The 17097-nt window shown below is 43.5% G+C and overlaps 1 protein-coding gene across 1 annotated transcript in view; it reads right to left on the reverse strand.

The window, feature by feature from the left end:
• Veph1 (ventricular zone expressed PH domain containing 1) overlaps positions 1 to 17097 on the reverse strand; it is a 172911-nt gene that overhangs the window by 145050 nt on the left and 10764 nt on the right. Inside the window, exons 2-3 of the mRNA XM_005344073.3 lie at positions 16012 to 16296; positions 7409 to 7624 (exon numbers count right to left, since the gene is read on the reverse strand). Coding sequence (XP_005344130.1) covers positions 7409 to 7624; positions 16012 to 16164 — 369 coding nt within the window. The 5' untranslated portion in view covers positions 16165 to 16296. The remainder of the gene's footprint in view (positions 1 to 7408; positions 7625 to 16011; positions 16297 to 17097) is intronic.

Genomic DNA, 17097 nt, shown 5'->3' on the forward strand with positions numbered 1-17097 from the left:
TTCTCACGAGCGTAGTTTAAAAAGGTGATCTCATATCAATAGTTGACCTCATCACTTCAGCCCCAGCAAAGGCATCCCTTCCTCTAGAGGTCTTTCTTGACATCTTCTGACTGGAAGGGGATTGAAGGAGATCAGATGTTAGGTGCAAAAAACATTTGCATAGGACAAGTGCTAATATTTAAAGCTTGGCAGGACCAGTGACAGAAGCTCAAGGGGCAGGGAACACTGGTTGCCTTGATGTCATGACACATTACAGGAACTGACTGAAGCACAGTGCACTCAGGTCTACTATGTGTCCATGAAATGTGCTGAAATTTTATCTAATGATATTCAAAAGAAAAAATAAATATAAGACTAAAGCTCAAAGACATTCAAGATTATAAGAATTCTCTCTTTATTCTGTGGCTTACCTTAAGGGTATCAGTTAGTCAATTAGTTGACTAACTAGGAAACAATTATAGACAAATTGTATATATTCATGACCACCATCCCAACCGCTTAGGTTTGCTCTAGGCAAAACTGTTTTATATACAATGTGTTTGGGAGCTGACTTCATATTGCTATATGTGTGAAAAGTACTTGTCATTCCAACCATAGATTATGCTTCCTACCACTTCCAACAGCGTTCTGGGCTTAGGGTAGACCCAACATGGCAGACTGAATAACAAATGAATCAAATACAGTTAGGCTGAGAGATGGCCATTGCCAACCACCCATGCAAACAGGGCAGAGATGGTAGCATGTGCCTGTAATCCCAGCACTGGGAAGGCAGACACAGGAGGATCCCTGGGGCTTATTGTCTGTTAGTCCTGTCAAATTGGTGAGATTCATGGACAGTGAGAGGCCCTGTCTCAAAAATTAAGGGCACAGCAACAGAGGAAGACACTCAACATCAACCTCTGGCCTCTATATGTAGATGCCCACATAGACATACAAACACACACACACACAAACATGTACACATGCATATAGCACACAAACACAAACAGGGAGTATGAGGAAGAAAGAAGATAGTATAGATGCACGGTGGTGGTGGTCCCTGCAAACACAATGTGTTAGAAAGGGCGTGTGACAGAAAACAGACTCTGGATTCCACTCTGGGCTTTGTCACTCTCTTGCTGGCTGTTCACAGAGATGTCACCCCACTCTCCAGATCATTTGTAACACTGACTGTCATCACATTTTCCCACTGAGCAGTCTCTGATAAATATGTCTCAGGGAAGACACAACATCAACTGACTGGTAGAAGAAGACTTTCCAGGCTGCTCAAGGACCAGTGACCTTGGAGAGAAGTAATGACTACTCTCCAAATAGGGCATGCACTGAGTAGCCGTCTAGGTTCAATCTGATCAGATTATGGTCACTGAAGGGAAGCCAGGGATGGTGGGAAAGGATAATGGAATATCAACTTCTACCTCTCCATCAGTAAATGTGTACTTCTTTTTTCTTTAGTAATCAGCTTCTGGGTTTCTGCTAGGGACAGCCACATGCTTGCAGACAGCATTTTCCACCTTCTTTGCCATCAGATGTGACCACATGCAAAGCTTTAGACAATGAGATAAAGAAGGTTTACTGTGTTCAACCTTTAGGCTGCTATTAGCACGATGTGACTTGCTTTTTAAGTCATTATCCCCTTTAAATTTAGGTGGGACAGGACTTGGTACCAAGGACTGAAGCAGTTGTCTACGACTGTGAGTTAGAAACTGTATGTAGAACAGAGAAAAGAGCAGCTTTTGCCCTGGATTGACACTTCTGAATGGGTCGATGAGAGACAAACATGTCTTGTGTAGTTTAACTGACTGTTCTGTTTAGGTGTTTGTTATTGTAACTGAGCCTGCATCCTGACTAGAACAGTGCTAAGCCTAAATTGCTTTCATTCTTGAAGCATCCTCAGTAGTTTAAAGGGAAAGTTATATCCTTAGACAGTATGGAATATAACAAACCTTATAATAATAAAGACCAGGAGGAGGAGTCACCTGTTCACACTGAGCATGTGAGCCATGTAAAGGCGATGTTCTGGGATAGCTGAGACACTCGGTGAGTTGGGAGCAATGACTTTGGAACACTCATATCTGGGTATTGAGTTTCCATTGCTCCCTATTTGAAGGAAAATGTTATTGCTATGGTTTCCCTTCTCCCTCCAGGCCTCAGCCTCGCTGAGCCTGCACACGCTCCTGTGTTCCTTTTTTCTGAGATTCTACATTATTCATCCTTAAGGAGCTCTCCAGTTTTTCTGCTGAAGACATTTCTACCCTTAGTCTCAAGAGTGACTGAGTGTCTCAGCCTGACAGCAAGCCACATTTCCCTGGTTCAAATGATGGTTCAGGAATAAGTACTTCGCCAAATTCAATTAAGGATTCTTCAAAGGGCTCTGTGATTGTAATTTTCCTGCTGGATTCAAGGTGTTAAGAGTTTATGGGTGTCACTATCACGTGACCTCAGTTGGCAGGAAAGAACTACATGAAACTTGAGAAACATGGGGGTCAGAGAGGCAAACTGGGCTCCTGTTAATATTTATCAGGTGTGCTTAGCCCATCTCCATTCCTGTAAACAAGCTAATTAAATGCCTTTTGCTTAAGCAATCCTGGTTTTCTAGTCACCAGGCACAAACAAACAAACAAACAAACAAACAAAATGCCTGATGTGTTTTAACTCATTCCTGTTTTTCATCAATTTTCCAGATACATCAGGACCATGGCCTGCCTTGAGACCTCTCATGGCTTATCTGAATATCTTGATCCGTGTCTCCTCCTCCAGCACGTATATATGGGCCTGATTGGACTGGCCATTGCTGATGTGGTAGGTTATGCAGCTTCTCTCCCAGGCCTGGCACTCAACCACATAGAGATGCTATAATCTACTAAGGACAACCCACACCAAGAGATTTCTAGAAGACTGACACGTAATAGTGAAACCAATGGACTCATTTACAGAGGGAGACTTTCTTTGGTCAGATCAGAACATCCCTTTCATGATATCAAGGTACAAAGAAGACAGGCCAGAAACCAGAGTCTTCGCTCAACAGCACAAGATCAGGTGAGCTTTAAGAGAGTTTGAGATCTATTCCATCAAGACCATGGTTGAACCTGCTAAAAATAATATGCTTATTCTACAACCATCTGTGATAACCAGAACATTCCATCCACCAAATTCAGTCTCTAATACCTGCTCGGAGTAACACTTGACAACATATACCAAAACAGTGATCCATCTTCCTTTTGCCAATACACTTCAGACTGTGGGGTTCAGCATGGTTAACTGACTTTTTTTCCACTTTTCTCAATTATGCTACATTGACTGCTTCTTTGAATTCACTCAAGTTACTTCCATCATAGCACTGGATGTTACCCCAACCCCCAGTTTTGTCATGAGCTCTGTTTATAGCCACCCAATCTCTCCATCACATGGAGGCTTCTGACAGTTAAACTTTCAACAGTTAAACTTGTCCCTATAATGACTGGTCAAGGCCCTACCAGTGGGAACATTCCAAAAGCAGCTCCATATCAAAGATACTTTTCCACACTAAGTCTCTTTGTCAAGAATAACTTGAAACTAGAAAGGCACATGTCTTCTACTAGAGGAATAGATCTTCAGGCACTTTTAATTAATTAATTATTTTAGATGGAGTCTCACTATGTAGCTCTGGCTGTCCTTGAACTCACTACCTAGACCATGCTGACCTCAAGCTCACATAGATGTGCCTGCCTCATCCTCCCTAACGCTGGGACTAAAGGTGTGCGCTATGATCTCAAGCTCATTTATGTGTAACGTAAAAAAACCAAAGGTGGTGGCAACAGGAAGTGGCACTTGCTAACTGTGAGCACAGACAAACACAGGGAGGGATCAGATGGATGGAAATCATTAGTTTCTGTTTTAAGCTCTGGAGTGAGGTAGCTCTTGGCAGGAGCCCAGAAAGAGCGGGCCTTCTGAGCCAATCAGATTGTCTTCTTTTTAGAACAGTTCTGGATGCCTCTGAAGCTTGGATCCAGCACAAAAGCACAACACCCTCCCCTCAGGTGTATCATTTCATCACTAAAAAACAAAGCAAACTTGGACACACTCCATTTTTCTCTCTTCTCCCCACTCATATAATTTGGAAATCTCTCAAATGAAACAAGAAGTAAAACATTAAGCAAAGAGCAAACAGTTCATCTAAATTCTAAGCGATCACCACCAAAAGCACTCGGGCTCAAAACAGTGTCTAGACAGCCCCTACCATATCAAAAGCCACAGGCACTGCTGACGACAACAGGATGTGAACAAGGGGCTAGAGGCCAGTGTGACACTGACAGAGAAGAATCCCAGGGACCTAACAGATAACAAACAACTCTGCCCCAGTGCTGAGCTTTCCCTTCAAAGGCATCTAACGCAGTAGAGCTGGGCACAGCAAGGCATTTTATCTTTCGTTATTTGGATCACAGGACGGCTAATGGGATACAGGCAGAAAAAAAGTCATGTGGTCACCATTCTACAAGAAATAAACCACTTCAAGAGCCGCTGATAACGCCGCAGCCTGTGACAGCGCTTGGCCCTCAGCAGAGATGTGAGCGGGCGGGTGTGAATATTATCTTACTAGTTCCCAGCTCAGGGAACAAATGGAGGGCAGGGCAGTGTGGAAATAAAGCTACTCCTGAGGACTGCTACCCCTCACTGGAGACGCGGAACAAGAGGGCCTTGTTCCACGATGCCAAGGGTTCCATTTCCCAACTTGATTAGCACCATTTGAGCTCTTGGTAGAAACTCCGCTTTTGAAAACGCACTCTGGGAACCTTTCTGAGCGGTTTAGAACTGGAACGGAGACAGCAAAGAGACGAGATACAGATCTCGGGTGACAGGAACAGAGAGGCTCCTCTGCCCCCGGGGATTGAATCCAATTGGAGCCATAGAAAAGTAACAATCTCAAGAGATGTTCAACTTCATCTATTAAAATAGGACTCCTTGGATGTTCATGCAGCCTCATCAAGCAGACAGGCAGAATGCTTGATTCTGACTAGTGGAGCTTTCTAGAAGTCTGATTCACACTGTCATCTGGTTTTCCCAGTGGGTTTCTTGACAGGCGAGAGAAGGGAGCAGGTCTGTTGGTTGCCCCCATCCCTCACACTTCATTCTCCTGTCCCAGAACCACATCCAGAAGCCCACTGGAGAGAAGTCTAGTTGCTAAGGAAACCACAGGATCATTACTGCTTCTGAACCCACACATTACATCATTCAGTAGATACTACCTGAGTTCCTACTGTTTGCCAAGTGCTATTGTAGGTGCTGGGTCTACCTCAATGGAAAAACAAAACAAAATATAATTTGTGGAGAATAGAAACAGGCAAACGATCACCAACGGGCGTCATTACTGAATTAAGAGCTTGTTGCAAAGGGTTGGATGTTGGGTTGGACGATGGCTGAGTGGATAAATCATTTGCCACACAAGTGTGAGGACCTTACTGAGGGCTCATCAGACCCACGTGAAAGCTGGGTAGGTGTGGCAGCCTGGCTACGATCCTAGCACTTGGAGGTAGAGACAGGGCAAGCTGGTTAGCTCTGGTTTCATCAAGAGATCCTGCTTCAATAAATAAGTGAAGAGCCCTGGAGGGAGTTGCCCAAGGTCAACCACTCTCACTTGCTTCCACAGGCACAGAAAACACACACAGGCAAATAAATAACAGTAAAAAGAACGTATCGTACGGTATCGAATGGTCTCCTGCAGATGATAATATCATCTGGAGCTAATGACCATGTGGCATTTCTTACTTCTTTCCTGAGTATTTTTCTTTTTTGCTATCTGGTCATTTATTTGTCACAACAAAGCCAAAAGGAAATTACTCCTATGATGTGTACTTAATGGATGAAGCAATAAAGACACAAAACTGTTAATTTGTCCAAGATCACCCTAAAGATACATAATAGGGATTGCTTGTTGAGGAACCTTCTAACTTTATACAACTAGTTTCCCCCATAAGAATTCTGAAAGAATTGCTTGGCCATCCTGGGTCCTGGTTCTCAGTCTTCACAGGGTACTGGCTGGGAAAACCTACAGGAGCAGTAACCAAGCACAGGCAATGAGGCTAGGCATTAGGTCCTTTTACAATGCAGAAAAATAGATGCTTCCTGATTTGCGGATCCTTTCTAGCCCCCTTTGTTCTCCTTGTCAGCCATCTTTTATTTCCCTCTTCATAGGCCCTCCCAGGGTGTCAGCTGAAAGGAGACAGCAGATAATGCAAAGCTGATTGACATATGACATTGGGTCTCCAAGCAAGCAGTTGAGGAAAAGTGGTTGCCCTGACTCGTACGATGAGGTCAGAATCAGGTACTCTCAATTCCTTAGAGTTTCAATCCAGTACACTGATGACACCACGCCGATACCCCTGGGCCATGTTTTCATCCTCATCTGCCCTCTCCAAGTTCGTATTTATTTTAGAAAGCAGAATGTCTTGTTTATCTCTCTTTCAGGGGTTCTCCAGGAGATGGGAAATGACTGAATCCTTCTATTAACTTGGTCAGAGGAATCTCCTGGTCCTGAGTAAGTTGCGGTTTGAATTTGGTGCTCCACATCGTGTTGAGAGCACCTATAGAGAGTTTTGTAATGAAGGTCTATTCTTCGTGTTCATCCACCATCACCGGTCTGTAGCATAAGGTTTTAACATGTTTGTGTCCTGGTGGGAGTTATCTGGGGCCTTGTTTCTGTTGGCCTACAAGACTGTGGATTTATTTGCTAGCTAAGGACCGCCATGTTTCCTGATCGCTGACTGAACTGCAATTGTTCAAAGTAAGTGCTGCACATGCCCTGTCCCCTAGATAGTTTCTGACAGTAGGTGTTGTTGCTCTTAATTTACAAGGGGCAAAGCCGAGATGTAAGACAAGGCAGGGCAGAGACTTAAAGACATGGACCTGCCAATCTCTCACATGTAGAACAGATAGGCATTCACAGCACACAGGAAAAAAGACTTCAAGTGAGTTAGACAGGCTGGAGAGATGACTCAGCAGACAGAAGCATTGGCTGCGCAAGCATGAGGGCCTAGGTTTAAACTCCTAGCACCCACATACAGAGCTGAGCATAGCTGAATGTACTTGCAGTGATCTTCCCATTCACTGAGAGACCCTGTCTGGAGAGAGAGTGGAAAGTGAGGGAGAAGAGCGCCCCCTATCCTCCTTTGACCTCCCCAAGCATGCTTTCATGCTTGTTGAGGTATTATTTTGCATTCTTTATAGTATAGCTCACAGGGACACAGCAGGGACTCAGTAGGATTTTTCTCAGTTTATTAGTGAGCCGCCTGCTGGTTTACTCTATCCGGGGTTATGGTGTCTTTTTACAGTATCTAAGAGGCACAAAAATTGCCTCTTAGTTCAGAGACATCATGTGTTCACCGTAAGCTGCCAACTCCGTATCACATTGCCTACTGCTGGCATAGCGACATACCTGCAAGATGCAGCTCATGATATCAGATGCGATTTTTGCATGTGGAGTGTCTTCGTCTTTCCCTGCGGGTCTCAGGTTGTGCTCCAAGCAGGAATCCCACAGTCCCACCAGGGCCCTGGCATGCTTTTCAATGGATTCCGTCTCTCTGATGGCTGTCGTGATCCTTGTGATACAGATTTCAACCACTGCCTGGTCATTATTGTTAGTTTGGTAATCCTATTCAGAAAGAAAACCTTCAAGTTAATAAGCACTTGAGAAAGTTGTCCTTGAAAAAGAAGCTACGTAGCGAGTTGTTTTGAAATGCTGTGTGTTGCTGTGTGCTAAGGAGTGAGGCTGTAAAGCCCTTTATGGTTGGCCTTCCTCTTGTGGAAGAGGCAGAACATACATCCAAGCCCCTGCTGTCAGTAATAAAATGGAGGATGACAGCTGGATCATTAATCTGCGAGCAGGTGACTCTTCAGGCCATTTCAGTTTCAAGTCCCTCCAAGACAGAAGTTACTTTTCTCAGCCATGGTTTTTTAGTCAAGTGCATGAGAAAAAAAACTCACATTACTTTGTATTGTTCCCTTATTAGCTCTTTCCCAGACTCCAGAACACAATGTTTCATTTCTTCCTCTTCAACTCAAAGAAGTAACAAACCCCACCCCGGTAAGTTTTCCCTACTCAAATTTCCTTCCATCTTCCTGTCTTAATTACCTCCCAGATACGTCCCCATCTTTACTAAGGAAAAATGGGATCCCTGAACAATTTTAAATTTCGTGAAAAAACAAACGTGCACAGCAAAAATGCTTAGTGCTTTGCGTTGGAAACCAGGTCTGACTAAACACGACCATGGGAGTCTCACAGGGCAGGCAACTAGAAGTAGGTGAGCATTCAGAGGCCGGCACCACCCCCCTCCGCTGGCCGGCTGGGAATTCTCACTCCTACCCCGCTCCGCTGGCCGACTGGGAATTCTCACTCCTAACACAGTTTTTCCTGTTATAATGAGGTCAATAAACATCTCAGACCTATATCTACACTGTAATCACCTGTAACCCAGATTTTTTTTTCCTCCAGAAGGAGCAATTTTCCAGAGCAAAGGACAGAAATATTCTTGAGGCTCCCACTACAAACTACTAAATGACCTTCCAGAAAGCCCTTACTAATTTAAACTCCAGTCATCTGGATGGAAACTTAATATCTTCATTGTGCTTTTGCAGGAACAAAGTATTTTTAATTTTTACTAATTTGATCAGAGGAAAACAGTATCTCATTACTGTTTGGTGCTAGGCACTTTCTTGAATCAAAGTAAGGATGCATATCTCCGTGTGTTTATTGGCCATTTGTATTTCCTCCATTGGGAATTGGGCAATGAGTGTCAAATCTATTTTTCTTTAGTTGACTTCATTTTCTTTTTGATCTTCTGGAACAATATTTTTTCTACTAAGGATATTAAGGCAGCACTGGAGTTGTAAGTCTGCACATGCTTCATTGTTCCTTTTCAAAGCTGAGTTTAGACAGTTAAATCAATCAAGCTTTTGAGTTGTGTATTTTTTCCCTGTTGTATAATAATCTTTTTGTACACCGTGAAGATGTGTCACTCTGGTTGGTTTAATAAAAAGCTGAACAGTCAAGTTTTAGGAGGGTAATACAAGTTATGACAGAAATGGTTTCAGTATAAAACTTTGGACTAAGATAGGATAAATAACACAGTACTTTCTCCAAGTTTGCAAATAGAAATAGGTTGGGCATTGTAAATGGAACTCTTACTTGACAGTTGTTCTTATTGTAAAGAGTTTTATAATGTCGGAGTTAAAACCTTTCCTTTTTATTGAGAAAAAAAGGGAGAAATGTGGATTAATTTTTTGTGCACTGTGAAGATGTGTCACTCTGGTTGGTTTAATAAAAAGATGAATGGCCAATAGCAAGGCAGGATTTTCAGGGCAGAGAGAATGCTGGGAAGAAGAAGGCAGGGTTGCTAGTCAGCTGCAGAGAAAATAGTAGGTATAGGAGGAGAGGTAACAGCCACAAGCGCGTGGCAGGACACAAATTAATAAAAATGGGTTAATTTAAGTTATAAGTGCTAGTCAGAACCAAGCCTAAGTAACTGACTAAGCTTTCATAATTTATAGTAAGTCTCTGTGTCATGATTTGAGAGATGGCTGGAGGGACAGAAAAATCCACCTACATTTTCTTTCTAAAATTAGAAACTTAAATTATTTAAATTTTTGGATTTAAATCTTTAAAGCATTTTATTTCTATTTTATGTGTGTGTGTTCTGCACGCATGTACATCTGTGCAACACATGAGTGCCCGAAGAGTACAGAGAGGGTATCAGATCTCCTAAATCTGGATTATAGATGGTTATGATCTGCCATATGGGAGCTGGAATTTAAACCTCAGTCCTCTGGAAGAACAAGTGCTGTTAATGACTGGGCCATCCAGTTTCAAATTTTTATTAATTTAAAAGCTAAGGCATAGCTACGGGACTAGAGATGGAGAAAGCAAGGTTGCCAGTGCAGAGCAGAGCCCCCTAAACCTGGTAGCCCCACCCCTCAGCCCCCAGTCCCCCTCTCCAGGGGAAACATATTCCCAGTGCCTGTGTTTTTACGTCATCCTCGGCAACTCAGAAACCACCCACCTTCTTTGTGTGTGAATCCTTTAACTGCATTTTAAACATAATTTATTTTTAATGTTATTGTTTTATGTGTGTGAATAGTGTGCCTGCATATATGTCTGCGCAACACTTCTATGCCTGGTGTTCATGGGGGCCAGAGGAGGGCACTGCATTCTCTGGAACTGGAGTCTTGGATGGTTGTGGGCTACCACATGGGTGCTGGGACCTGAACCTGGGTCTTCAGGAAAAGCAGCCGGTGCTCTTAACTTAGCTCTACCCCTCACAAATGATGAAATGTACACAGATAGATTGTCAGAATTATAGGATAGTTGATTAAGATTGCTGGATATAAAATCACTAAAAGTAAGTTGTATTAAGGGACTCATGAAAAGGCTAAGTGGTAAAGCACTTGCTGAACTAATGACCTGAGTTCATCCCTGGGATTCACGTAAAGTGGAAGGAGAGAACGGATTATAAAAATTTGTCCTCTGCCTTTCACACACCTGCTCTGGCATGCACACTCCTTCCACGTCCATCACACAGACAACAATAACAAATAAAGTGATTGTGCTTTACTTACCTGGAAAAAAGTAGAAAAGACTTTAAGAAAAAAGTATGCCATCTTTAGCCCTAGCCAAGGATATATAGTGCTTTAATTTAGAAGACGAGGCGCACTACTAGAAAGGGCTCTAGCGGGTTCAGTTCCCAGCACGCATGTGCAAGCCCACAACCAGAGTTCCAGAGAAGACAGTGCTCTCCTTTCTCCTTCATGAGCACCAGGCATGAAAGTGTAGCACAGACATACGTGCAGGAGGCGAAACTTAGGAGAAGAAAACCACACAATTTTGTTTTGAAGAAGTCTGAAGTAAGTGGATGGTAAGGATGCATCTCCAGAAAAGAAAGCGCTGCCTCAGCTAGGATCAGGGGCTTAAGAACCCCTCCCTTCATCATGCTGGAATGTTGACTGGCTTGCTCTTCACTGGTCTTGTGCAGGTGATCATAGCTGCTGTGAACACGTGGACCCAGGAATTGGTCACGTCCACAAGACAATGTTTTGCTTTCATTCTTCCTCACCCCTAGTTCTTACAATCTTTCTCCCTCTCTTCCTGATTCCTGTGGTGTCTGGGGTGGAGTGATACAGACGCACCAGTTTTGTAGGTGTCTAAGATTTTTAGATGAGGTGATATTGTGTGCCCAATTTGTTCTACTGTTTTAAAATATTCAAGAGAACTGAAAGGTGGGTTGGATATGGAGCAAGAAGGTACTGAAAAGTAGATGACTGGATAGAGAGATAACATTAAGTCATCTGAAAAGAAAGCTGAGTTAATAAGAAAGAAAACTAATTATAAAGGTAGTCTGGAAAGGATTTGGAATAAAAAAACAAAATTAAAGACATGTTTGAAAACTTAGTGGGAAATTCCAGTGAGGAGTTCAAAGTGAAACATTGACAGCAATGTGCTAATTCGCAGGGAAAGCCCTCACCAACTGGGGACTGGAATCTAGTAAGGGCTGATTGCCTTACAGATAACTCTGGGGAAAGGAACTGAGGCTGCCTGGCAAATGCTCTGATTTGACAATGCTTGGAGTGATAGCTAAATATATTTGACAGAATCATGATGTCTAAAAGGCAGGATTTTGTAGCACAAGGGTCTGAACACAAGACAGTGCTTGCAATGGTTTAAATGTAATGGAAGCCACTTAAGAAATGACCTGGCTATAAGATTTGATCCACTCTGAAAGTCTTAGAATGTCCCAGGATAAATGTGGAAAACGTGTGCTATTGCTATTAAAATGGTATTTTAGGAGCAGAGCACTTTATCTGATGAGCATTTGCAATCGCTCTGAGCAACTGGCCCAAGTATAAACCATGATAAATCACAATAATAAATTAAGATGATCCCAAGCAGGGATCTAGAGTGTTGAGAACGTAGGTAGTGCTTGGAGCTATAATGAGGTATTCTCCGAGAACTTGGACACAAGATTTCTCTTTGAGAATTGTTGTGGATCATTAGTTTAAGATGTGTTACATTCATTTATGCTCTGGAATATTTGTTTAATGATGCAAAGATGTGCTGCATTCTTTTATGGTGCATTTGTTTAACTCTGTGAAGCTGTGCCTGTCTGAAACTCCTGATTGGTCTAATAAAGAGATGAACAGCCAACAGCTAGGCAAGAGATGGATAGGCGGGGATGCCAGGCAAAGAAAATAAATAGGAGGAGAAATCTAGGAAGAAGAACAAGAGATGTAAGAAAAGGAGACGCAAAGTAGGATGGCAGGGGCCACCCACCTAGGCACAGAGCCAGCCATAGCATAAGAAAGAAAGAAAGATATATAAGATAAAGAAGGGTAAAGAGTCCAGAAGCAAAATGTAATTAAAGAGAAATGGGATAATTTTAGTTAGAAAAGCTGGCTAGAAACAGGCCAAGCTAAGGCTGGGCATTTATAAGTAAAAATAAGTCTTCCCATATGTTTATTTGGAAGCTGGGTAGTGGGCCACAAAGAAAACAACAACAACAACCACCACAGAGAATGAAATCAATGAGGTCTATTTGTATGGATGGGATTAGCAAACTCAGGAGGGGCCTCTTAGTGACACAGTCTGGAAGAGATTGCGCAGGTGAGCTGGATGTTTTCCCTAGAAGTGAGGTTAGGATAGAAAGCAATAGGGGAGGGTGGAATATAATCAATATCCCTTCTCTAAAAGTCAGAGCAGAGACTTGGGCAGAACAACCCCAAAATGATCACATATGAGGTTATCATTTTTGTTATAAATAGATAAGTGATTATTGTAATTTATATCAAAGTTGTATTTAGATAGCACAATTTGTATAGCTTCCCCTACAGACTGATGAAATGTGTTTTGCTGACCACAGAGTTACGGGTTTTAAGCAGGATGTGAGGAGATAGAACCATTCTCTGACAGAGACACCTTCTTATCATAGGAAAACCCACAGATACTAAAAATACTTAGCTGGAAAGAGAAGCCATAAGTGAGACCTGACAATTGTTTTTCAGATGTTCGAAGTTTTTCTCATAGGAACTGAGGCCGGATCTCAGTGGCTGAGAATAGAGACAAGAGCAAAGAATGAGTAAAATGTTTGAAGAGTAGGGTTTCTCCTGGGTAAAAGGAGGAACATGCTATGTCTTAGTTTCTTTTCCAGTAACCGTGATAAAACCTCTGGCAAAAGCAACTTAAGGGAGAAGGGTTTAACTTGGCTTACAGTTCCAGGGCACTGTTTGTCATGGGGTAGGGGTTCTGGTGCGAGGAACTTGAAGCAGCGTCATCCAGCTGTATCCAAAGTTGGGAAGAAGAAAACAATGAATATTCGTGCTCCGCTAGCTTTCTCCTTTTTTGGTAGTTAGGAACCCAAGCCCAGGAAATGGTGACAACCATTAGGGTGGGTCTTTCCCACATCAATCAATCTAATCAAGCCAGTTCCTTACAGACATGCTCGAAGATGAACTTAATCTAAATGGCTCACACGCGTGCTTGGAGGTTTGCCTCCTAGCTGATTACAAATCTTCCAACAGTTGTTGGAAGAGCTGTGTCTTTGTCAAGATTCTTGAGTCTTAAGCAGCAGTGTAAGTCTGGATAAGCATAAAAGGATGGTGGTGGTGCACATAATTGAAGGCAAAGTGGAAGTACCTGATCTCAGACGAAAGAGGGAACATGGCAGACACAGCTTTAGAGACCATAGAACCAAGTACTACCTGTTCAGGCTACTAACAACAAGATAATCACTCCATGCTGATTTCTTTCTCAGAACTACTGGGGAACTAAATTCTAAATGTTGAGCTTAGATGAAGGATCTTGCTCTTTCCCATCCTTCTGTTGGTAGCAGACTAGGAGCAATCCGCAGGAGGAGCCTTGCTGAAAGCCCCATCAAAGACTGTGACACAGAGACGTTAGTTAACAAGGAGAAATCTAAGAGAGCGGAATAACATAAGAACAACATTCTCGGTCCCACCATTGAGCAAGCAGAAGTTGCCATTTGTCCAGAGTTCCAAAGAAGAGATCAGTGCTGGAAAGATGTTGGAAAAGGCAGTTCAAAAAAAAACTTCTAGCTCTATTCTTGAAGAATTGAGTATAAGAATTAATTAGTCTGATCTGGGGTCATCAAGAAAGGGACAACCTGCAAGGGAGACCTGGGTCATAGCACGAGAATTATTTTAACACAGACAATAGGCAAGTCAGCCAAGATGGCACAGCAGACTAACAGGAAAGGCAAGGGAAGGGTGACTGTCACCAGTCCCCTAAGCTTGACACGTGTCAACGGTAAGTCATCATGTTACTTCTGCTCCTTGGAGATCGGTAGAAGGAGTCAATGAGACCCAAGTTAAGAAAGAAGAGCTGGGAACTGTCAGCTAGGTGGGATGTTCGCTAGAGGACTGGGTTCCACAGGGCTGCCAGCCTCAAGTCGCACCCTCACTGAACCAGTGGAGACATATAACAGGCCCCGGTCCTGAAGTCCTTTCTCTGACATCTATCTGTAAAGCAGGGTGAAGGAAACCAAGGAAAGCATAGGCTACTAGTGACCTCTACTGGAAACAGCACAGGCTTTCGGGACCTTAGTCTGAGTAGGTTTGTTTTTCCAAGGAAGACAAAAAGCAATGACATATTCAGCCAGTTTATTTCTAGAAGAGTGAACAAGGACAGAATGGAAACAGCACAGAAACACGATCCAGAGAGTGCAAACGTACTCGCAATACTTTGTCTTGAGTCAGATGAAGTTGATTAGTGGTCTGGGAAAAGTATAAACATGTAATTGCTGTCAAAGAAGAATGTTAGGAAAATGACCTGTTGGCTGGTGCGGGGATTGGTACATTAAGAGTAAAGAGCAGAGGCTGGAGAGATGGCTCAGTGGTTAAGAGTGCTTGACTGCTCTTCCAGAGGACCTGAGTTCAATTCCCAGCAACCACATGATGGCTCGCAACCATCTGTAATAAGATCAGATTCCTTCTTTGGGTGTGCATGAAGACACAGCACTCATATGCACAAAACACATGAATAAATATATCTTAAAAAAAGAGTGAAGGGCAAATGAATATGATGACAGGCACGTGGAGCAAGCAAGCCTTGCGGCTTGTCGGTGCTCCTTTTAAAAGTCTTATGGAAGAGTCTGCTACATGTCAATGTCGCGAGCCCCACACCTTCTCCCTCCCAAAGGGTGTCTGTGCTTAAGCGTGGGCAAACGCTATTGAGTTGTGAGCATGTGGGCGTGACAGGCGTTTAGTCTGAGGTCTTTGAAGTAGGACTAATCTCAAGGAAGGGCCGAGCTGAACCAAGAAGGTCAATACCAAGCCACACCGCGTACTGCACACATCTCTGCTTTGGGATGCATTTTCAAGAATGTATGATTTTGACACGAAGGCAAAACAAGGAGGGGGAGGCTCGATTGGGATCTTAAAGGTATGTGCCCATATTTGGGGCTAATCGCGGAGTTGAATTAAATGGAGACTGGAGGGTAGAAAATGAAGCAAAGATTTTTTTTTTTTTCAGAGAGCGAGGCAATGCATAAGTAAACAGAACCAGCATCATCAGGCCCTGGGCGACTGTCATTTCTGGCAGCAGCGCCCCGGCAGTCCGTGTCTCGGATTACCAGTGTGCCAGAGGTGTCACCTGCCTTCCTTCATTATTCAGCCGCCGCCACCCGCCCGCTCTGCTTTGTTTGCTGATGTAGTTGTGCAGCTTGGCAGGTCTGCTTTCCTTAAATTTGTTACCACCCCCTTCTCCGTGACATTCCAAGGATGTAAAAATAGCCCCCAAAGAATCCATTTGTGAGACTTCCCCTCTCGTTTTGCCATTTCCAGCATTTGGGTTTCTGCGAGTGGGCGAAAGCTGGCCTAAGATAATGGCTTGTTCAGTTTAATTTTTCTAAGATACCAATTAAGCCACACACTCCACAAACCACTGGCCTTTCGCCTTTCCCTTTGCTGGGAGGCATATAGTCTTTGGCTCTGAGATTGGCCACCCGAGAGGTCTATTCTAGCGACCAATTTACTTACCAAAGATGAGCTAATGACTTTAATCTGCTCCAAAGCTTCCGTCAGGCTGTCTTCAATCTCAGCATCATCTAAAGAGAAGAGGTCCCCAGCTCTGGAGAGATCCTTTTGTCCCAAAACCAGTCTGAAAAGCTGATGCATTGTGGGTTGGATCATTTGGCTTTCTGTGGACCCAGGGCCATGTTCTGCTATCCAGGGCTAGAGAGAGAAAACCATGTTGCAGTAGGTACACTTCATATCCCAGGAAGGGCCATTGTTCTTCAGACTTGGGGTCTCCTTTGGCAGTCTCTGTAATGGAAACAAGTGACACAATGTGGACAGTGGCAGAGCAGCAGATGGCGTGAGCTCAGAATGTGACCTTGGTAGTGGGGGCAGGGAGGGAAGGGAAACGCAGAGGTAGAGGGAAATGGGGGGGTGGAGGAGAATTGGAAACACGTTCATAAAGTAATTAGCTGTTGTTTGGTGGTATTTGAAGGAGCTCTTTCTTTTATTTTTTTTTTTATCTCAGAAAATTCTTTCTTTCAGAGAGTATCAGGTTTCTGCAGACTTTAATTGGAAGCTTTGAAAGAACAACACAAGACTCACACACATTCCCCTGGTGTGTCTTTCCTACACCCCCTCCCCGCTTTGCTCCACAGGGTAAAGAAGTGAAAGAGCAGGGAACAAGTCTGGAGCTGGCTAGATCCTCCAGCGCCCACGGGAATCAAGTGCAATGGAGGAGAGCATAGAAAACACCTTTCAGAACCCACTGCCCGGTGCCCATTCCTCCAGAACCTGACACAGACACTAGTTTGCTATGACCCAGGTCTGTGGCAACAGAAATCCCCCCTTCCTTCCAGCTACAAAGTTATCTCCTCACTTCAAGCCTGTGCACTCTCCAGTCAAACAGCAACGAGATAAAGGGCTTCGCCTCGGTGTGTGGGTTAGGAAGATTTCTACTGAAGTTGAACTTGAGTGCTGACATTGAACACGATAGTACTGCAGTGCAGGCTAAACGGGAAGGTCTTTGGGATCAGGTAGCTTCCCTCTGTTACTCAGTTGGATTAATAGAGTTTCATGTCACTTCTCTGCCAGGTAACAGTTCACAGA

This window comes from Microtus ochrogaster, chromosome 1 (genome assembly GCF_000317375.1).
Source record: "Microtus ochrogaster isolate Prairie Vole_2 chromosome 1, MicOch1.0, whole genome shotgun sequence".
In the NCBI taxonomy this organism is placed as follows: domain Eukaryota; kingdom Metazoa; phylum Chordata; class Mammalia; order Rodentia; family Cricetidae; genus Microtus; species Microtus ochrogaster.